Consider the following 22,969-nt stretch of genomic DNA (forward strand, 5'->3'; position numbering starts at 1 on the left):
GGTTTGGTGCATGTGGCTTACAACGAATACAGGCAATTCACCCTCAATCCAGAAGGGGGCGTCCGCAGTAATGCAACGCTGTTTAATAACCGTTGAGAAAAGAACAGCGAATGCCGTGAGTTGCACATTTGAAAACAAAGCCCACTAGACAGTGATCGTGCTGATTCTAAGACAAAGGAGTTTAACGTTACTTTAAAGGCTTGCGTATTCAACTGTTTGTGAAATGGAGCTTTGTGCTCATGTAATCCTACCTCTCTCATTCGGCAAAAATCCAAATATTCAATAATATTTCCATATTTGCGATGCATCCAAATGCTAAACTAGTATTTAACATGTAAATTATAGGCTTTGTACTTCAGTCACGTTCCAACGTTGAAACAATGAGGAGGGTGCGTTGGTTCACTGTATTTTATTTTGATGAAGTACCAACTGCGCTGTCAAGTTAGCAATGCTGGAAGCCTAAAAACTGATACGTTTTATGTGTGTGTGCGCCGGCGCAATTATTTCAACTGTTTCCTTATACCAGCAAAATCAACTTAAAACACTGTCATTTATTGTCTTATTAATAATGCATCACTGTAAAAGGTCTTTTGTAAATTAAAGAAAATTAAAGGCTACATTACGTGTCGCATTGTTTTTTCCCCCCTTGTTTATCTGTTAACTAAATCAAATATATTTCAAGTATTTATTCCTCGTATATGTACTGCAGATTATATATAACATTATAATTTGATATAATATTTAGTACTTTCACATCTAGGTGGAAAAAAAAATTGTAATTTGTACTACTGTCTGTTCAAAATAAATGAAAAGAACTTTAGCATAGCAAGCACAGTAGATTTGTTGTTTTTTTTGCCCTGTTGTACCGAAATCGCATCGAACCGTGACCCCCGAACCGAGGTACGTACCGAACCGTGACATTTGTGTACCGTTAAACCCTTAGTAAATATTCATTAAATTACTACAGGATCTCCTTCAATGCTTTCAGAATATTTACATTTTAAAATGATTTTTCTTTCTGCATTTTAATATGTTTTATATTAACATTTTAATGACAGTATATTTATTGAACAATTAATTATTTTATTTATCAAAATAAGCAGAAAATAGAAAACTTTGCTAAAGTGATTGTTTTGAACAAGTATTAACTTCGACATTAAAAAACAAAAAAAAAAACAACAGCAACATTATTTTAGCTAAAGTATTTGTATCAATACCATGTGCCTTTTACCCCATGCTGGTGAGCCTTTTACCCCGTGTGTAGGGTAAAAGGCCCTTCTTGCCACCTCGTACATTTATAAGATTACTAGACGACTTGTATGATGTATTTTTGCACATTTTTTCTTAGTGTGTGCCTTTAGCCCCATTGTACCCTAAGTATACTGTTTTGGTAAGACTTTTTTTTAAATATTATTTATATTTTATATCAGTTCATCCACTATTGGCAGGTGGATACAGCTAGATGCAGAAAGCTTTCAAAAAAACTTCTCAGCAAATGTATATTTAAGCACTCTTCTTCAGTTAGAGGTCAGGGTAATGTTGCAGTAATGTAAGGAGTTTGTTTGCCCTCCGGAAGACTGGCACAGGGTCTCGTGTTGGCTCATCTCCCAGTGTCTTAGTGTAAGCTGAGCCAAGATTCAGTCTCGCTTGTACTGTTCTCATTGTTCCTTCCTCACTATACTGTCACAGTCTTTAAGGGAGCGGAAAAGGCTGAATTAACTTTTCTCAATCGCTTGGAACACAGTTCTCCTTATGCTGACCTGCCAAAAAGCACTTCCTCAATATGAGGCCTATTTTCTCCAACCCAGTTCCCAGCTCCCCATCCTATGCGATCTGTCAACGAGCTTCCGTTCCTACACGCCACCCCCCAATACTCAGAGACAACCCATCTCCTCTACAATCTAACAGCACAGCCCTCATGCAATCTGTATGATGTGATCCGGCCAATTGAAAATTAATAACCTTTCCAGCAGGGTGCTTTGGGAAAACAGTGAAATCAAAGATCTAGAATATTCTCCCAAAGCATTTCAGGCAGCATGAAGGTCACTGCTTGTTGACTGATGTATTTTGCATGGACTTGTGTCCAGCGGATCACCTGCTTGCTGAGTGCGCCCTCTGGTGGGCAGCGAGCGCGGGCCGTCCCCAGCCGCGTTGAAAGCAGCCACGCTGATCATGTAGGTGGTATAGCCAGTCAAGTTCTTCAGCTTCACGCTCAGCTCCGGCAGAAAGAGAGTGCGGAGTCGCTCGGTCTCATTCTGCAGCTGAAACTCCCAATAATAAATCTAGAGAGACAGATCACAAATCACACAAATTAATAATTTCAGAATATGTAAATCTGCTGGGCTATCAAGCCTAATATTTTAGAGCAAAACTCCTCAAAGTTTTCAGACCAAGCCTGACCGTGTCTGATTAAATCAGTCTATCAGACAAAGTGCCACTTAGTCACCTAATCATTATTCTATTCTAATAGAATAGAATGGAAGAATGAGGCTTTCTTAGCCTGTTCACACTAAAAACAACCGTGTTATGACGTCCGTTGCTTTAAATCAGTAATCAATACTTGTATGGCTGCAGAGGTAAAAAAGCTCTGAATTCAGAAGACAGAAAGACTGGCAAAAACACATTATGAGTATCAGTGTAATTTACATAAAATGCTACTGATCCATGTCAATAGATGGCAGTGCAACGTTTAACTCCAGCGATGCTAATGCTAACACCTTTAAAATGCACATATTATTATTATCTACCAAAATATGTGTTATTTGAGCTGTAAAGTTGCCTAAAACTCCTTTAACAGTGGTACTTCTGTTTATGAACTTAAATTTGTGCGTTTAAGGAGTAATTCCTGTGGACGTATTTATGTAAACATGGCTTCCACGTAATTTATGCGCCACTAGTGGCTCTAAACCGAACTGCCGAAAACAACTTGAAAGATAAAGTTTGTCAAGAATATACTTTGAATATTGGTTTGACAAAGCTTCGCCTGAAAGTTTAAAACTGTTTGAAGATTGGTTTGATGTTCGAAAGTTACATAAGCCTTTTGTAGTGAATACTCGGGCAGCCCGAAGAAAGGTTTAAAGCTTGAAGGTTACATAAGACTTCAGTATTTGGAATTCTTGGGCAGCCTGAAGAGACATTTGATGAATCTGAAGCCTTTCTAGGTGGATACAGAAGTGGTTACTACAGAGTGGTTGCTAGGGCATTTCTAAGCAGTTATGGCTTCTGGATGGATGACGGACCTTGAAAGCTTTTGGGTGACACATTAATTACATTTCCAAATTTTGGTCAGTTATTTTAAAAGAGCCCCCACTATCCCCAACATTACACAATGACAGTACATTGGCTTTCCCTGGTGAAAAAAAACAGCATATGCTGGTTAGGTATGTTTTGATGCTGGTTTAAGCTGGTCCTTTGCTGGTTTATGCTGGTCCCAGCATCCCAGCATCAAAACATACCTACCAGCTGTTTTTTTCACCAGGGTTGTCAGGTTGTCACAGACTCACCTTACTGGTTTAGTCAATGTGGTAACACTTTAGTTTAGGGACCAGCTCTCACTGTTGCCTAGTTGCTTATTAGCATGCCTATTGTCAAAAGGGAACTTTTAATCATGAACAATTTCAGACATTTTTGCAAACCCATGTGAGCAACAGTGTTGGGAAGGTTACAAGTTACCCTATTTAAAATGTAATAAGTAGTGTAACTATTTCCATTTTTTATTAATGTAACTGATTACATTTGATTACTTTCCAATTACTTTTGCAAATTTAAATTTCTGTTTTTCTAATTCTATTCTATTCTATACATTTCTATTTTTTATAACATTTTGAAACATTTCAAGCAGGCAAGGTCAACCTAATAGTAGTACTCAACACTGATTACTGTCAGACTTTCAAAATCCTTCATCACTTGAATTGAGATGATAATCATTTAACCAGCACAAAATCAGACTTTAGTACCTCTTTCTACTTTCAGATCGTTCTGAGGTTAAATACTGATTTAAAATCATAAGATATAGTTTAATGGCTATGCTACTGTTTAGGAATCAAATTTTTACCAGCTATATGACAAGAAACTCTGGCTAACAATGTCTTGGAAAAAAAAAAAATACTATACACATAAGCATATACACAAACCCAAGTAGGAAATAAAACGTTGTCAAACTCCTGAAACACTGGCGTCTCATCTTTTAGAGCAGTCAGTGCAATGTTGGAAAAAAATCTATCAAATCTGTATTTGTGTGAAAATATTCAGATGTAACACTGGTAAGAAATTAGGTGGGGGGGGATTCATTGACGAATCTGGCATTGATAGTTCTGATTCTAAACTAACAGAAAACACACAACTTAATTGCTGAAATATTATCAGGAAGAAATAATTTTCATGTTGGAATATGGTAATCTCCATTGGCAAACAAGGAATTATAATGTTTCACTGGGGGCACAGTGATATTTTACTGTGTCCTACTAAAAAGGGCCTAACGAAGTCCCTGGTTCAAAGAACCACTGTTTTAATAGTCTTTGAATTGCTGAGGCACATCAAAATGCTGTACCTTATAGCCTTGAATATCCCCATTCTGTGCTTCCACTGGGGGAGGGTCCCATGTGACATCAAGCTGAGTAGCTGTTGAGGACTGGATAGCGACATTCTGAGGTGGAGCGGTTGGCACTGATGAGCACACAGAGAGAGAGACAACGAATTTGGCAACACCTAGACAGTTTGAACTGATTTATTAGACTTTATACTGACTGACAGCACTACTGCACGTTTTCGTTAGACCATGAAATCAACAATATTGACTTAGAGCATCAAGGAGGAATATTTGCACCCTTACCCGCCTCTCCCACGAACACCTCCTGCGGCGAGCTGGTGGGCCCCTCCCCTACCGCGTTATACACGCTCAGTCGGATCTCGTAGCGCTTGTGTTTATTCAGATCTGAACAATGGAGAAAATGTGCACACGTACACACTCTATTCAATATAGCAGGATAAAACCTTAAGTGGTGCTAAAACATAATGATCCCGTTCCAATGAAGTGAGATGTTGAGAGGAAAAGTCAATGACAGTGTGGAGAGAAATGGGCACAGTCTGACAAGACCAGACGTGAGAAGAGAAACAAATGAGACTGGGCTCTCGTGTGAGCAAATAAACGAGGTGTGAGAAAGAGACGTTACTAGAGTTCAGAGATTGAGCTTGGCAGGATGAGCGAATGGATGAGTGGGAAGCAGTGTTGGGGAGTAACTAACTACAAAATTAGCGAATAGCTGCTAACTTAATGTTCTTCAGTAGTGTGACATTTGCTCAGCCGTTTTAAAAACTGTGTACTTTTACCACTAACAAGCTACTTTTCATTCAGACAGTTCATTTAAAAGAACCGGTGTGAAAAATGTTTCACAGATTTGAGTCCCTGTGCAAATGTGAACATCTTTATTTTGTAGGAATTAGCCTTCCCAACACTGGTAATAAATGATGCAGATACGAACACCGATGAAAAAGCGAGAGCGAATCTCAGGACTTACTATCCAGCTCGTATTGGGTAAGTGAGGATTCAGTCAGGTTCCTCACACTGTAGGGGGCTGAAGGCGGTTCGGTGGAGGGGAGAGGAGGCAGAGGTTGACAGCGAGGAAGACCAAAGGTAAAGAGAGAGAAGTATAAAGAGAGTAAAAGAGAGAGAAGAGCTGGATTAGTGCATTAGCTCATGCTAGCAGAAAGTCTGGCAGCTCTACAGACTTCAAGAGAAAAACTATCTGCTGAGAAGACAATTAACGCAGCCCTCCTACACTGTAAAGCTCTCATTACATGCATGTTAATGAGACGAGCCGCTATAGAATCTGCTGTTATGGAAAACAAGAAACAGACGAGCTAGCACGTTCTTATATGTAGTACAGTAGTTACTTGGTTTACATGGTGAGAGGTTTTTGGCATTAGCCATCAGTCTAATAAAAAAATTAATAAAACTAAACGAAAAATGAAGGTTTTTGAGGAAAACATTGCAGGATTTTTCTCCATATAGTAGACTTCAATGGGAGCCAACAGGTTAAAGGTCCAAACTGCAGTTTCACTGCAGCTTCAAAGGGCTCTACACAATCCCAGCTGAGGAATAAGGGTCTTATCTAGCGAAACAATCGAAAAAAAAAGCATATACTTTTTGACCACAAATGCTCGTTTTGCACTAGCTCTGCGATGTACATCCATGACTTGCATTAATGTATCACACTGAAAAGTTGTTGTTCGCCTACGTACTTCGGGAAAAATATTCCATCTCATTTTCATCGTTTTTTAATCTCATCATTGTTTTACCTTTTTTGTAAAGTGTGTTTGACTTTATTTGCATGTTCGCTTTGTAAACACTGGTTAGGTATTTCCGCCTACGTCACCAGTTACCTTTCCAACGTGACTAAGTAATGCATGAAATCAAGCTAGTGCAAGACGAGCATTTGTGGTTAAAAAGTACATACGTTTTTTATTATTTTTAAGAAAACGGACGATTGTTTTGCTTGGACGATTTTCTTATTCCTCGGCTGGGATTGTGTAGAGCTCTTTAAAGCTGCATTGAAATAGTGTTGTCACGATTCCTCGATTCAATTCGAGTACTCGATGTTAAAAAATCCTCGATTGCATTGTACCCATGTTAAGTAACCGGCAAAATACCGGATGTGGCAACTTCCACGGATGAGAATCCACAAAACATATTATTAGACTTTTTTCCAAGCCTGCATGATATATTAAGCCCAATTAAAATCATAACAAAGCATAATGCTATTGTGAATTCACAAACTGTATTGTAAATATATGAGATGCAGGTTTAATATATGCACTTAATTATTTGCAAATGTGTAGTTTACGTGCATATGTATATGTATTTGCATTTGCATTATGCATTTGTATATTCAAAATAAAAGTTTGAACCCTCACTCTGAGTTTACACATTTTATGTCCACATATTCAAGAAATTACAGTGGCTGTAGCATTTCTGTCATACAAAAATGGCAAAATGTTACAGGTCAAGTGGACATTTCAATTAAATGTTGTTGAGTCAATATTAAACAAGGATTGCATCGAGCAGTAAAGGGTAAAAACAACTGTCAGGCCATTGGCACCCTCTGCAGTCATTTGTTATGATGCGTAATGTATGTTAGCTGTATTGTTTATAATACTTTTTTATTTTAACAGTTTTGTTCAGTAAAACCATATGATTACTTGCTTTATTGGAACTAGCCTAATTATTGTTACCTCTAGCTATTATGTATGTATTTTATGTCATTTTAAAGGCTATTATTAGCTTAAGTTGATTTTTATTACAAAAAACCTTATAATAATCTAATTATCCAATTAATCAACAGAATAATCAACAGATTACTCGCTTGCCAAAATAACTGTTAGTGACAGCCCTACATTAAAACTGCTATTGAAGTCCAATATATGGAGAAAAATTTTGGAATGTTTTCATCAAAAACCTTAATTTTTTTTTCGACTGAAGACATAAACATCTTGGATGACATAGGGGTCAGTAAGTTATCAGGAAATGTTTAATCTGGAAGTGAACGAATCCTTTAAGTACATGGTAGTATTACGTCTTGGCACTGTACATGGATATCATAGTCAAGCCATTATTTCATACCATGAGACAAAATGTCTATAGATACCACTGTATATTTTGTAAGGGAAAATGTTCTTTATTTGAGTAAGTTAAAGACTCACCTGTGAGCTCGGCCCAGTTGGCTGCCGGGCTATTAACTGTGCGCACGGTGAAGCTGCGTAGGCGGTCATAACGCAGTTCTCTGTAGCGTACTCGAAAACCAAGCAAAATACCATTGATCTCCTCCTCGGGGGGTGGCTGGATGGGTTTGAACAGATTATGTCATTATCTCCTGTTGTAAACACAACGCTCAACAACAGATAAACACTTGTGTTCTCTCTCAGAACAGCATGATGAATCGGACCTCACCTTCCAGCGGACCAGCACAGATGTGGTGGTGTGTGGTGTCACAGAGAGGATTGTGGGAGCTTTGTCGGGTGCTAATGGAACACAAACAGACAGTTTGTTCAGTTAATGACTGCAGAGCTGCAAAGACCCTGATAAGAGTGGAATAACCAAGAATGGAAACCAGTTAATTGTGGTGTAACTGTTAGCAGCGCTCTGTTACACGCCAAAGGTCAAGCGTGAGACAGCCCTGCAGTTTTCCCCCTTCACTGACTGTGTCCTATTTTGGCCACATTATGATTCATCTCAGGCCTTGGGAATTTGTTCCCCAACAGCATTAAAGCAGTTGCCCCTACCGTCCTGTAGAGTGGTGATTGCCTCACTCTCCTCGCTGTATTCGCTGTCCCCAATATCATTAGTGGCTTTCACTCTGAACTGGTAGGAAGTGAAAGGCTTGAGTCTGTGAATAGAAAAAAGCTCAGTAGGACTACTGTGGCACTACCTGTTTTGTTTTCTATGACCTTCAAAGTTTAAAAAGTTTGGTACAGGCTCATTTCAGGCTTACTTGTCTATGACGTACGAAGTAGCCTCATGGTTGACGGATGCAGAGTGGACCGTCCAATTGCTGTCAGGCAGCTCTCTGTATTGGACAGTGTAGTATCGGATGGGCGACAGACCATCGCTGCCTGGTTCCCATGACAACAGCACACTGCGGGCCTGGACCTCTTCCTGAGGCACAACGGGACGACTTGTGGGCTGAGGGCGTGCTGAGCGGAGATCAGACAAGCAGTTGTAATCCATGACATGTAGTACAAAGCACTTAACCTTGTAAAGAGAGATGAAGCAGTACCTCTCTTCTCTGTAGTGACCACCAGTGCCTCGGCTGCTTCTCCCCATCCCTTTCGTGTCTGAGCCGTGAGGCGGAACACATAAACACTTTCTGCTTTCAGTCCAGTTGCTGTATACTGTCGTGCACTTGGGTTGAGCACATCGACACTGGCAGAAGTAATACTGGAAGAGTTTTTCCGGTATGCAATCTGATATGCTAGATAAGAGACACATAAACATTACAGTCAGAGGATTCTGAATTTAATCATCATGTAAATGTAAATGCCAATTAATGCAAAGTTAATGCAAACTGATGATGTTCACAGCATAAAATTACTTGGCACAAGCTGATTGGTTCATGCTGCATACACAGCGAGTGAGCTTGCTGCTTTACATTTAAATGGCTGATTAGCATTCACTAGAGCATTTCGCAAAGAGCTTTCAGAGTTCCTCTGAAACCCTCCACCTCCCCAGCTCCACATGTATAGATCTGTTATGGGTTAATATATATATGCTATTTCTGCAGCAGCAGTATGTCTTAAATGATGACAGCACTGTATCTGCATATGTATTGGCTTTAGCAAGTTCTTGTACTTGCTTTGAAGCAGCAGCAGCAATAATCTACAACAACAGCAATAACCAACAGCAGCAGTGTAGCAGATATATTCCACCAAGACCAAATACATTATCATTGTCATATCCAAGCTAAAATCTTTAGAGAGTTGTCATGATAGAACTAGTTTTAAACTAGCGTAAAAACCGGCATCAGAGGTAGACACATTAACAAGGATGCTAAAGACTGCAGCCTCTAGTACCTAAAGACTTCAGCTACAGTACCTAACCACAATAGGTAGTGTGTTTCTTGAGGCCAGGGAAGTTAGGTATACCTGCCCAGTAATCTCTACTATCTGGGCTCTGCTACAACCCTCTAAACCTCACTCCCTCCCGGGTCACGGCACCAATATAACTGGTCCTACTTGCACCATTCTGGGTGGCATCGGAGTCTGCATCAAACGAAATATGAGGTAGGGGTGCTAACAAGGATGCTAAAGACCACAGCCATTTGCGTCAGCCCCTATTGTGTCTCATGAGGCCAAGGAGGTTTCCTGCACAGCTATCTCTACCAGCTAGCCTTCATTACACTCATTCCCTAAACCTCACTCCCATCTAGATCACAGCACCAATATAGCTGGTCTTACTTTCCCTGTTCTGGGTGGGATTTGAGTCAGCATCAAACAACATATGAGGCAAGTGTGCTAACAAGGATACTAAAGAGTACAGCTTCCTCCATCAGTGCCTAGTGCGCCTCATGAGGCCAAGAAAGTCCTGCACATCTACAAGCTAGCCTTTATTACATTCATCCCCTAAACCAAAGGTGTCCAATCCTGCTCCTGGAGAGCCACTGTCCTGCAGAGTTCAGCTCCAACCCTCATTAAACACACCTAAACCTGCTAATCAAGTTTTACTAGGTATACTAGAAACTTCCAGACAGGTGTGCTGAGGCAAGCTGGAGCTGAACTCTGCAGGACTCTGGCCCCCCAGGACTGAGTGTGGACACCCCTGCCCTAAACGTCACTCCTATCTGGGGTCAAGGCACCAACAAAACTGGCTCTACTCGCAGTGCTCCAAGCGGGATTTGAACCAGGGACGACTGGCATAGAAAATGGCTAACAAGGATGCTAAAAAGTAAATGAGCTTCTGTGCCTATTTAAGTTGATAATAATTGTATATAATAATCTGATGTCCTGGATCCCAACTAGTTTAATCCTGTCGCAGGGCAAGTCTTGTTGCAAGTTTTTGATCATTCATCTAGTGCAGGGGTGCCCAAACTCGGTCCTGGAGGGCCAATGTCTGGTAGAGTTTAGCTCCAGCTTGCCTAACATATCTGCAAAAAGTTTCTAGTTTGCCTAATAAGAGCTACATTTGCTGGTTTAGGTGTGTCTAATTGGGGTTGGAGCTAAACTCTGCCGGACACTGGCCCTCCAGGGCTGAGTTTGGGCACCTCTGATCTAGTGTAACAAATTACTTGAAGACTGATTTATTGCACTAAATATATCACGCCATGGATTTGACAATAATCCCACTGTGATCATATAGTACAGTATGACAAGTAATAATAGTAAAGACCTAAAAAACTTACCAAGGATAATGCCATTTGGCTGGGCAGGAGGTTGCCAGATCAGTCTCACTGAGGAAGTCCTGACTTCAGGGAAAAGGATGCCGACTGGAGGCCCAGGAACTGTTTAAAAAAATGTATATGTAAATGTAACTAGCACACCACAAGCAAGATTCATAACTTAATGGTTGGTTGTTGTTAACTGAGGTTTAGACTCTCACCATCATCAAGTGTGCGCTCAAAGATGGGTGGAGAACTAGGCATGCCATCTCCTATACGGGTGAAGGCTAGAACCTGGATCTCATAAAGCACGTACTTCCCAAGGCCAGTGAGCTGGACACTGTAAGTGTTATTTCCCTCTACCGTCCAGAAACGCAGGGCTGACTCTGCATCCTTCTCCTTGTATACCACCTGAAAATCATGAGAGGAAAAACAGATGCATCTCTTCACTACTACAAAGGACTCAAGAACAGTAAATCTGGTAGGAAGCCTGGTGTACCTTATAGCCCAGAATTAGTCCATTGCGGTCAGTCTCTGGCACGTCGCCCCAGCGGACCAGGACACTGCTGGAGGTGGTAGCAAAAGCTGAAACATTCGCAGGCCCACTTGAAGGGACTAACGAATGGAGAAAACAAGTAAACAAGCAATTAACAACTATAAGACTGTTCCGAGTTTCAAACAGGAACAGTGTGCATTTTGTCATTCAGTCTACCTGTCATATGCTTACAAGATAAAGCATATGCCAATGCAGTCTGGTTACAATTCAGTACATTCTGGTAAAATGTGTTGCCGACTGCGCTGCCAGCTGTTAATCAAACTGTGAATGACAGACTGTTTGACTGATGGGTGAATAACTTCTTTAAAAAAAAACTTGCATGAAACAACTTTTTAATGGACTAAGCAGTAGAGAGCAAATAGAGAAAAAGACCCCCGGGAATTTCACATCTCCTCTAAAGTTTCAAATCAAATCTCAACAATCTCACCAACTTAGATTTGCTAAGACACTAAAGTCTGCAATCAAAAGTTGATATGAACAGTTATACTTCTCAACAGTTATCTGAATTATATGATCCACATTCATTTTATAGCAATATTCTCTTACTGTGTGCCAGCAATTGTCTCATTTATATCTATTTTTATTTCTCCTACGCAATTTTAGGAGTTACAAAGTCAGTTGAATCATAGCTGCAAACTCCATTAAGACTCCCGGGCAATAAAAGTACAACCTTTGAGCAATAAAGCATTCCTGTGGGCAGCCATCATAATTAATTCAAAGGTCAGCAGTGTTGTGAAAGCATTTGAGAAGTTTTTACAAAGTACAACACAGGAAGGAAAGAAAGCACAGCAGATTTCTTACCTGACTCTCTGGTTCTCCCGTGAACGGGTTGACTCCACGGTCCCGGCCCGATGCCATTGAACGCCTGCACTTTGACCTCGTATTCGGTCCACTCTTCCAGATCCTCAATGGTAAACTCCCTCTCCTGCCTGTCAGGGATGATGTGGGACAGGACCCCAGCCTTGGAGCCTAGGCGAGAGTACTGCACCCTGTAGCCCACCAGTTCTGGATTGCCGTTGTATTCCCACTCTGGCAGCGGCTAGAACAGAGACACACTTCAACTCAGATTTAAAATTTTAGCGTCTAGGACCTTTCACTGTTAGGAATATAAATGCACAAACTGAGCAAGTCCAATACCCAAACTATTTCTCCCAAACAAAGAGATGCAAATGGAGACTTTTTTTAAAGAGTTACTTCACCCAAAAATGCAAATTCTGTTATTAGGTACTCACCCTCATGTTGTTCCAAATCCGTAAGACCTCCGTTCACCTTGAGAGCACATATTAAGGTATTTTTAATAAAATCTGAGAGCTTTCTGACCTTTTATAAACAACATCGCAACTACTACTTTTAAGAAAGGTAGTAAGGACATTGTTAAAATAGTCCATGTGGTTCAACCCTAATTTTATAAAGCTACGAGAATAACGTTTGTATACGAAGAAAACAAAAATAATGACTTTATTCAATAATTTCTTCTTATCTGTGTCAGTGGTTGAACCACTGATGTCACATGGACTATTTTATCAAAGTTTTTACTAACTTTCTGGGACTTTTGAGTCAGAAAGCTCTCGGATCTCATCAAAATTATCTTAATTTGTGTTCCGAAAAACAAAACAAAAACAAAGTTCTTACAGGTTTGGAATGACATAAGGGTGAGAAATTTAAATCTCCAAATTCTGAGATTTCTCTCCAAAGACCCCAAGAATTTCACGCATCCCAGAAGAGACAATGCCTCTTATTCACTCATAACTGCATGGATTATTTGTATTTACACATACAGTTGACCTTTTCTTGAAACATTTCTGCCTAATTCACAACATGTGCGTATGCACGTTAATTTGTTTTAACCTTGTTCTAATGTTAATGAATTTGAAATGAGTGATCACGTACCCAGAGTTAGATATTTGCATAAAACACACCCAAACAATCTCATTTCTACACAACCTTTCGTGATTATCAGCAAACTAAAGATGCAATCCTGTCTCAAAACATGCACGGCAGGATCCTCGAGCAATGTCAAGTGTACTATCCTCAAAACCAGTTCAAATGCAATAAACACTTTCTATACAGACACAAATAGAACCTAGCAAGCTGTACATATGCTATTTTTGCATATGTGTGGCTTTGCAAATTTACAATACGTTTTAATACATACAGTTGAAGCCAAAAGTTTACATACACCTTGCAGAATCTGCAAAATGTTAATTATTTTACCAAAATAAGAAGGATCATACAAAATGTATGTTAGTTTTCTATTTAGTACTGACCTGAATAGGATATTTCACATAAAAGATGTTTACATACAGTCTACAAGAAAAAATAATAGCTGAATTTATAAAAATGACCCCATTCAAAAGTTTACATAGACTTGATTCTTAATAGTGTTGTTACCTGAATGATCTACAGCTGTGTTTTTTATTTAGTGATAGTTGTTCATGAGTCCCTTGTTTACCCTGAACAGTTAAACTGCCTGCTGTTCTCAGAAAAATCCTTCAGGTCCCTTTTAGCATTTCTATGTATTTGAACCCTTTCCAGCAATGACTCTTCTAGGGAACTTAAGTATGTTCTGTAGCTTCTAAAAAGGCAGTACTAAATAAAAATATATGATATTTCAGCAAAATAAGTAAAACATACTCATCTTCATTCCGTTCAAAAGTTTTCACCCCCTGGCTCTTTATGTATTGTTTTCCTTTTGAAGCATCAGTGAGTGTTTGAACCTTCTGTAATAGTTGCATATGAGTTGCTCAGTTGTCCTCAGTGTGAAAAGATGGAGTATATGTGGACTATATTGTTTTTTATGTGAAACATCTTATTCAGGTCAGTACTAAATAAAAAATAACATGCATTTTGTATGATCCCTCTTATTTTGGTAAAATAATCTTTTTACGGATTCTGTAAGGTGTATGTAAACTTTTGACTTCAACTGTACACACGGTGAATCAATGTCTCAAAACATTTTCAGATTGGATAACATACTTAAGTAAATATAAACTCATAACATTTCTCATTCATATCTTCTGAAATCAAATTATCTGAGGTTTCCAAATTAATAAAACATGGTCTTCCTTGTGCCTCACCTAAGGATTCAGGAATAACATTGAATAAGAAACATCTGAAACATCGATATAATTTGCTACCTAAATAAAACATGAGACTGGGATGTCCACTAAGTCTCCCGAGCTATGAACGAGCAAACACTGAGCAATAAAATTCTCTGGGTGGAAATGCAATCTCAGGACTACTTAATAAAATAAAACAAACACACAATCAATTCCACATTCTTTTCCCCCTTAAACATATCGATCACAATCCAGGACACATACGTACCACCCATCTGAGCCACAGGCTGGTCTCGCTGGCCGTGCGGAGAGTGATGTTTGCGGGGGCGATGTCAGGAGGAGCCTGCAGGGTCTGGATCTTCCTCGATGGCTGGCTGGGTGGGCTTGTGCCTACTATATTCACCTGCCTCATTCGAAATCTATAATGAGATGGTAAATTAGGATACAGCCTACAGACAATGTAGGTAAGTATATCCTAGAATTCAGTGGGTGGACCTGTAGTATGTGTAGGGGTTCAGACCCTGGACCTCAAGGGATCGTGCATCAGGCTCATTGGCCAGCTGATGGACCATGACCCACTCCTCGTTTTCTCCGATAACACCGATCTGACCGTGCAACAGAAGAGAGTGAGAAATCAATGACGGCTAATAAAAAAGGTGACCGCTTGAAGTGGATGTTCAACTTAAATTAGTTCTGTACTACCTGAGCCTCTACCAGCCAGCGTGAGATGGATGTTTTGCCGTCATAGCCTGGTTTGAACTGCAGGGTTACTGAACGCGGGCTGATGTTGGAGATGGCAATGTTGGTAGGAGGTCCAGGCATCTCTATGGGAACGGGAGAGGTGAAACATGCAAGATGAATGGTAGAAATGGCTCAGTGGGAAAAATAAAAGACTTGGGAATAATATTATTGCCTTTCACTCACAATACCTCCTGCTGATTAATAAAAAAAGGAGTAAGTCACACTATATTGAACAATATACAGAAAACTTTTACTTTTTACCCTCACGCTTATCTACCTTATATTCTGCGGGGAAAAAAATGCATTCAGAATCAAAGAGAAACGCACATTGTCCTTATTTGCATGACACACATTTCTGTCCGCCATCAGTTAATTTTTGCATGCAGAAGCAGAAGCTTGCAAATTAGCATCACAGGGAACAAAAAGTGAGACAAGATAGGTTTGATTTAAAAACAGTGTGATCCATCCAGCATACCGATGGTTCATTACAAGCATATACAGAGGACAACGCCAAAGCATCTTTCCACACTGTCTCGTCTCACTGTTTTAGTGTCTGCTTCTGTCTAAGAGATGGCTGAAGATTATGAATATTAATGCACAAAGCCATCACATTCAGCGTGCCTTCATTAACTTCAGTATCAAGAGTAAGGTTAATAAGGCCAGTAGAAAGTTAACATCCTAAGGGATGTACAACCCAGTTGTCTTTTCAGTTCTTCCATTGACATCGGGGCTTAATGGCATTTCTAATTTCTAATTTTACACATAAATATACATAGATCCATGTCGCACTCAGCAGCGGCAGCTCTTAAAGTAATAGCAGCTGAATAACCTAATAACCCAGCTGCTGTGATGTTTGTTAATCAAAGAACAAAAGAAAAAAAGGGAATAAATCACTTATGTAGCTTTAAAGATTAAGCTATATTTAATTTAGTATTTAGTGTCTAATAAATAAAGTCTAATAAATGTTAACATTGATAGCTCTCAAATATACTGTAATGTTGAATGGCTATAATCAACAGAGACATCTGTAATATTGGTATCAGTGAAACTCACCCTCAGTCATAAAAAATATTTAACCAATATTAAAAATATACTGTCTTTATTTTGTTTCTATAATTTTGAAGATTGTGAAATTATTGCAATATAAACATACTTTAAACTTTATTGTTTAAAATAATTTTAGGTATTGTTTTAAATTGTTTAAAAACAGTTTAAAAACTTTAATGTTAGGCGGGATTAATCGTGATTAATATTTTAAAAAACGTGCGATTAATTAATTAAATTTTTTTAATCAATCGTCAGCATTAGAAATATTATTACAAATATATATATATAATCTTTCTAAGTCTAAACTTTTGAACAGTTTTGAAATTTAGCATTAATTTATCATTTAAAATGTTCTAATTTTAAACTTTATAGATTTTTTAGGGCTGTTTAACGATTAATCATGATTAATCACATCCAAAATAAAAGTTTGTTTACATAATTTATATGTGTGTGTACTGCTTATATTTATAAATATACACACATGCATGTAAATATTAAAGAAAAACATGTTAACTTATATATTAAAAAATATTTATATATAATATAAATTATATGAATATAAATATATACATTCAAATTCATATAAATTTTTTCAAAATATTTACTGTATGTGTGTATTTATATATACATAATAAATATACACAGTATACACACATTTATTATGTAAACAAAATCTTTTATTTTGGATGCGATTAATCGCGATTAATCGTTTGACAGCACTAAAATATATACATGTAAATATTTTCAAAAATATATACTGTATGTGTGTGTATTAATATATACATAATAAATATATAATAAGTATACACAAATACATTATGTAAATAAAAACTTGTATTTATGCGATTAATCGCGATTAATCGTTTAACAGCTCTAAAATGTATGTATTTTTATTTTACTTATTTTTACATTTATTTATTTTAAAATTATTACAATTATTACATCACAAAAATAATTGCAATAATAATTAATTATGCAAATTATACAGTCATTATATTACAACTTTTATATTATTTTATTTTTATATTATTATAGTCATTACATGATTGTGTTTTATTATTATTATTATATATTATACAAAAAACATGAAGACTCTTTGCTGGAGAATGATGACATACATGAAGGCTTCACTGCAATCCTGTAGTAAGAGAAAACATGAATAGAAACTCACCTGGAGGCACACCAGAGGAAATGGTGGAGGACGACAGCTGACCTTGACCTTTGGAGGTCATACCGGCCACCTGAATGGTGTATGTAGTCAGCGCGGTCAGACCGGTGACCCGGTACTCCTGTGTCACGTTAGGCAGGTAATGCGTGACGCGAGTGTTTGTTCTGTTAAATTCCTCCCAGGAAATGCGATACCCTGCGGGCACAAGACAGGAGGCGGTTCAGCAGACAGCCAGAAGATGAGAAGACATCGCCAAAGGGGGTGGTTCAGATACCTGTGAGGACGCCATTCTTCTCTGGCGGGTCTTTCCAGCTGACTTTGAGAGACGTGTCTAGGATTTCTGTGAAGCTTAGGTGACCTACAGGTCCTGGAGCTGAACGTACAGACACCCTCATTGAGTCAGACACCCACAGGCCTGAACAGAACATCATCATGGGTCGAAATGGATAGAGAGCATAAAAGCGGACACTCACTGTCTTCGTGGGTGCGTACGCGCAGGGGAGTGCTACGAGGGCCATCTCCCGGTGTAGTGAAGCACAGCACGCAGGTGAAGTACTCCGTGAACTTCTTCAGTCCGGTGATGTAACCTACATGAACACTGTCTTGAAAATTGGGTCTCACAGTAACCAAGGTAACATCTTCCTCGTGGCCTGGTTCCCATGCCAACAGCTGAAGTAAAAAAACGGACAGATGTGACCACTATCGCTTAGCACAAGCCAATGTGAATCCTGCCGCTGTCTCAGCATGACATATATTGGAAGTAATGAAAGCATTATTATAAAAGAAGCACGGCACTCTTGTGCTCGGCCACTAGAGGGCAGTGGATGGACGCTCACCTTGTATCCCTGGTTGATTCCATTGATGAACTGTGGGCTTGGAGCACTCCATGTGAAACGGACTGTGGTGGAGTTGACAGCCTCCGCCTGGACGTTCCCTGGTGGGACCGTGGGCACTTGAAAAGAGAAGATTTGATGAAGTGAGATGGTGAGGGAAATCAAAGAGCGGACGATGATTTCTTTTTGTGAGATCTATTAGACATGGTATATAAACTGTTATCTTACATAAAAAAATTAAATATAGTTCATTTAAATTGGCGATTTTGGCCCGTCACAACTCACAAGTCTGTATTTAACCCTTATATTATACATCAGTGTCATAAACTTTGTATAATTTTGACATAAACTGTCAACATAGTGTAGCTAATATTAAATTTGATATTAAAGGTATAGTGCACCCAAAAATAAAAATTTATTGATTACTCACCCTCATGTCGTTCCATACCCATCTTCAGAACACAAATTAAGATATTTTTGATGAAATTCATAAAGTTTCTGACCCTAAGACAGCAACGCAATTAACACGTTCAAGGCCCAGAAAGGTAGTAACGACATTGTTAAAATAGCCCATTTGACATCAGTGGTTCAACCTTAATTTTATAAAGCTGGGAGAATCCTATTTGTGCGTAAAGAAAACAAAAATAGCGACATTGTTTAACAATTTCTTCTCTTCTGCCTCAGTCTTCAAACACTGGAGCATTCTGATGCCACATTAACTATTTTAACGATATCTTTACTACCTTTCTGGGCCTTGAACGTGGTAGTTGCAATGCTGTCTATGCAGGGTCAGAAAGCCATCGGATTTCATCAAAAAAATATCTTAATTTGTGTTTTGAAGATGAACGAAGGTCTTACGGGTTTGGAACGACATGTTCATTTTTGGGTGAACTATCCCTTTAAATGTTTAATCATATTCATGTTTAATTATTAACTAAATTTAATGACCAACAATGTGAAGTCATCTGTGATCCACATGTTGCTCTCAACCCTGTGGATCCACGATTTTTCTGCATTAAATAAAAATGTAAGTTTCCTTAAAATTGTGACACACAGGAAGTGACATCACTTGGACTCTTTGGTAAGAAGTAAATTTTTCTTTTCTCTAAATCTTTTTTTTTTCCTCAGTTTTTACACAAACTGCAATGTTAATGGCATTTGTCAAGCTTAACTATTCCATCCTGTTACCTAAGATATTACTACTAAGAAATCATTTTCTTTATTTTATAAAAAACAACAAAAAATATTAAAATAAATGTGATATTCAGTCTGTTGAAATTATATTCATATTTAATTATTAAATTAACTAATTTTATTGACCAAAAACAATTATTTTGCTGTTGCATGTGTGTTGTTTGAAACCCTGTAACTGCACGATTTTTCCCTATTACAAAAAATGTATACTGTGACACACAGAAACTGACATGATTTGAACCCTTTCTTCAACATGACGACAAGAAAAGTAAGTCTTCTCATTCCATTTTCTTACTTTTTACACAAATCGTAGTGTTTATGACATTTGTTAAGGTTAACTTTTCAACCCTGTTACTGTAAAAAAAAAAAAAAAAAAAAAAAGATTTTCTTTAATTCATGATTAATTTATGCCGTAAGACCTTTGTTCATCTTCAGAACACAAATTGAGATATCTTGGATGAAATTTGAGACCCAGATTGTTCAACACCCAGAAATGTAGCAAAGACATCCTTAAAATAGTCCATGTGACATCAGTGGCTCAACTGTAATGTTATGTAGCTACGATAATACTTTTTCTGCACCAAGAAAACAAAATAACGACTTTATTCAACAATTTATTCTCTTCTGTGACAGTCTCTGTCACGTGTTCACATGAGTACTACAACGCATTTTAACAATGTTCCTACTATCTTTCTGGGCCTTGAACTTGGTAGTTGCGTTGTTGTCTATGCAGGGTCAGAAAGTTCTAAGATTTCATCAAAAATATCTTAATTTGTGTTCTGAAGATGAAAGAGTGTCTTAAGGGTTTGGAACAAGATGAGGGTGAGTAATTAATGCCAGAATTTTCATTTTTGGATGAACTAACCCTTTAAATGAAACTCAAAATCTGTTGATGTAAAATATTCTTAAGGTCTTTACCTCCTTGCAGGGTCCATTCTGTGACTTTGGGGCTGTAGACGCCCTGCCCCGCCCCGTTATAAGCAGCCACCTCAATCTCATAGTTGGTCCAAATAATGAGGTCCTCCAGCAGAAGATTTGTTTGGTCCGGGTTGGTGATGTTCTTCATCTGACAGTCCACAGGTAATCCAGACAGACAGTACCTGAGCGACATGGCGGGAACAGTTTGAGGCATGGGAAAAGCATCAGCCCTGTGACTTTTGAGTCTCAAATATAGTAGTCCTCGCTGAGAGGACACTATTGGCTCCAGTGGGACATGAAGCAGGCGAGGACCGGTCTACTCTAGAAGATGAAGTGCTGCTGAAAGCAGCTTGATTGTGTAAAGGACAGTCCCAGAGATCTCTCACCTGATGATATAGCCTTGAAGAGGCCCGTTTTGGTGGCTCTCAGGGGGAGGCTGCCACTGGATCATGATGGACTGGTTGGTTCGGCCACTGGCTATCACTGTCTGAGGAGGGGCGCTGGGAGGCTCCTCGGGTAATGATACTCTAAAAACAGGGAATTGGGAGAAATAGCAAAAGAGATTAAAAGAGAAAGTGGAATTGCCTTCTGACAGTTTTGAGGCTGTTCACTCTCTCTCCAATCATTTCCCTGTTTTAGTGTACCATCTAGATTCAGAGGCAAAAAGAGAGAGAGAGACGAGTCTCTGGAAGATTATTACATACAGTGACGTCTGGATGTCTCAAACCACACTTCAGGTCAAAATCATTAAAAATTTTAATTATCTGACCAAAATAAGAGGAATCATAGAAAATGCATGTTATTTTTTATTTAGTACTGACCTGAATAAGATACTTCACATGAAGGAAGTTTACATATAGTCCACAAGAGGAAATAATAGCTGAATTTAGAAAAATGACCTGGATCAAAAGTTTACATCCCCTTGATTCTTAATACTGTGTTGCTACTTGAATGATCCACAGCTGTGTTTTTTTGTTTAGTGATAGTTGTTCATGAGTCCCTTGTTTGTCCTGAACAGTTAAACTGCCTGCTGTTCTTCAGAAAAATCCTTCCAGTCCCAAAAATTCTTTGGTTTTCCAGCATTTTTGCGTATTTGAACCCTTTCCAACAATGACTGTATGATTCTGAGATCTATCTTTTCACACTGAGGACAACTGAGGGACTCATATGCAACTATTACAGAACGTTCAAACACTCACTGATGCTCCAGAAGGAAACACGATGCATTAAGAGCCGGGAGGTAAAAACTTTTTGAATTTGAAGATCAAATTTAACTTATTAAAGGGAAGTAATACATGAAAAAATATGATATTTAGGCAAAATAAAAAAAAATCTCCATTCTGTTCAAAAGTTTTCAACCCCTCGGCTCTTAATGCATCGTTTTTCCTTCTGAAGCATCAGTGAGCGTTTGAACCTTCTGTAATAGTTGCATATAAGTCCCTCACTTGTCCTCAGTGTGAAAGCTGGATCTCAAAATCTCTCTGAACTTTCAGAACATACTGTTTTTTGACTGTCTTTCTTGGTGTCATGTGCCTGGTCTTTGTCTTCTGTATTCGTGTTTAAGGACTTTTATTTTGTAGTTTTTGTGTCTTATTGTTCCCTGCTTCCCTGTACCTCTGTTCCCTTGTTTGTTGCCATGGATCTTCATTGAACCACACCCACTCCCTCATCAGTTACCCCGGTTACCAATTAGATCATTACCTCACCCTGTGTATAAATAGTCCTTGTCTTTCCCCTGTATTTGGTCAGTTGTTTAATGTCTGTGATGGTTGCTCCCTGTTCTTGCCTGGTTTCTCAGTGTTCCCCGTTCTGGATTATTTGTTGTTTTCCTTGGATGTTCAATAAACTCCTGCACATAGATCCTCGTCTCATCTCCGCTTCGTTACAGAACAACTGACCAACTATGGATCTAGCAGGAGTTTATCGCGACCCTCTGAGCACTCTTTGCTCAATTTTTCAAAACGGCCGACCGATCGAATATTATGTGGAGGAGTTCCTTTATTACAGCCAGCTAGTGCCTGGAGATGACACCAAAATAAAGGACTGTTTCTGGAGTGGACTCGATCCAGAGGTTAGTTTAAACTTACCGGATGAGGACCCCAGCTGGACCCTGTCACAGTATATAGACTTTGTTTTGCTGTTCTGTGAATCCCCTTTTTCTGTTAAGGAAGTAGAAAGGGTAATTCACAGCATGGTCGCCACTCCTGAGTCTCCTTGCAAGATGGCCGCCAGCCCAGACCCACTGCACAAGATGGCCGCCACGCCAGAGCCAGTCGCAAAGATGGCCGCCACGCCAGAGCCTGTCGCAAAGATGGCCGCCACGCCAGAGCCTGTCGCAAAGATGGCCGCCACGCCAGAGCCTGTCGCAAAGATGGCCGCCACGCCAGAGCCTGTCGCAAAGATGGCCGCCACGCCAGAGCCTGTCGCAAAGATGGCCGCCACGCCAGAGCCTGTCGCAAAGATGGCCGCCACGCCAGAGCCTGTCGCAAAGATGGCCGCCACGCCAGAGCCTGTCGCAAAGATGGCCGCCACGCCAGAGCCTGTCGCAAAGATGGCCGCCACGCCAAAGCCAGTCCACAAGATGGTCG

General features: G+C 39.2%; 1 protein-coding gene across 3 annotated transcripts in view; it reads right to left on the reverse strand.

Moving 5' to 3' along the window:
- The window catches only part of sdk2a (sidekick cell adhesion molecule 2a), a 192,355-nt gene that overhangs the window by 21,112 nt on the left and 148,274 nt on the right, over positions 1-22,969 (reverse strand). For all 3 annotated transcript variants that reach the window (XM_051102943.1, XM_051102939.1, XM_051102933.1), the window contains exons 16-37: positions 20,768-20,908; positions 20,382-20,563; positions 18,273-18,388; positions 17,910-18,105; positions 17,711-17,809; positions 17,440-17,631; positions 15,183-15,304; positions 14,976-15,085; positions 14,749-14,899; positions 12,223-12,460; positions 11,365-11,480; positions 11,087-11,276; positions 10,890-10,988; positions 8,772-8,966; positions 8,487-8,688; positions 8,278-8,381; positions 7,946-8,016; positions 7,699-7,834; positions 5,517-5,573; positions 4,832-4,933; positions 4,550-4,665; positions 2,096-2,282 (exon numbers count right to left, since the gene is read on the reverse strand). In XM_051102943.1, coding sequence (XP_050958900.1) covers positions 2,096-2,282; positions 4,550-4,665; positions 4,832-4,933; positions 5,517-5,573; positions 7,699-7,834; positions 7,946-8,016; positions 8,278-8,381; positions 8,487-8,688; positions 8,772-8,966; positions 10,890-10,988; positions 11,087-11,276; positions 11,365-11,480; positions 12,223-12,460; positions 14,749-14,899; positions 14,976-15,085; positions 15,183-15,304; positions 17,440-17,631; positions 17,711-17,809; positions 17,910-18,105; positions 18,273-18,388; positions 20,382-20,563; positions 20,768-20,908 — 3,122 coding nt within the window. The remainder of the gene's footprint in view (positions 1-2,095; positions 2,283-4,549; positions 4,666-4,831; positions 4,934-5,516; positions 5,574-7,698; positions 7,835-7,945; positions 8,017-8,277; positions 8,382-8,486; positions 8,689-8,771; positions 8,967-10,889; positions 10,989-11,086; positions 11,277-11,364; positions 11,481-12,222; positions 12,461-14,748; positions 14,900-14,975; positions 15,086-15,182; positions 15,305-17,439; positions 17,632-17,710; positions 17,810-17,909; positions 18,106-18,272; positions 18,389-20,381; positions 20,564-20,767; positions 20,909-22,969) is intronic.

The sequence above is a fragment of the Labeo rohita genome, chromosome 3 (genome assembly GCF_022985175.1).
Source record: "Labeo rohita strain BAU-BD-2019 chromosome 3, IGBB_LRoh.1.0, whole genome shotgun sequence".
Classification (NCBI taxonomy): Eukaryota; Metazoa; Chordata; class Actinopteri; order Cypriniformes; family Cyprinidae; genus Labeo; species Labeo rohita.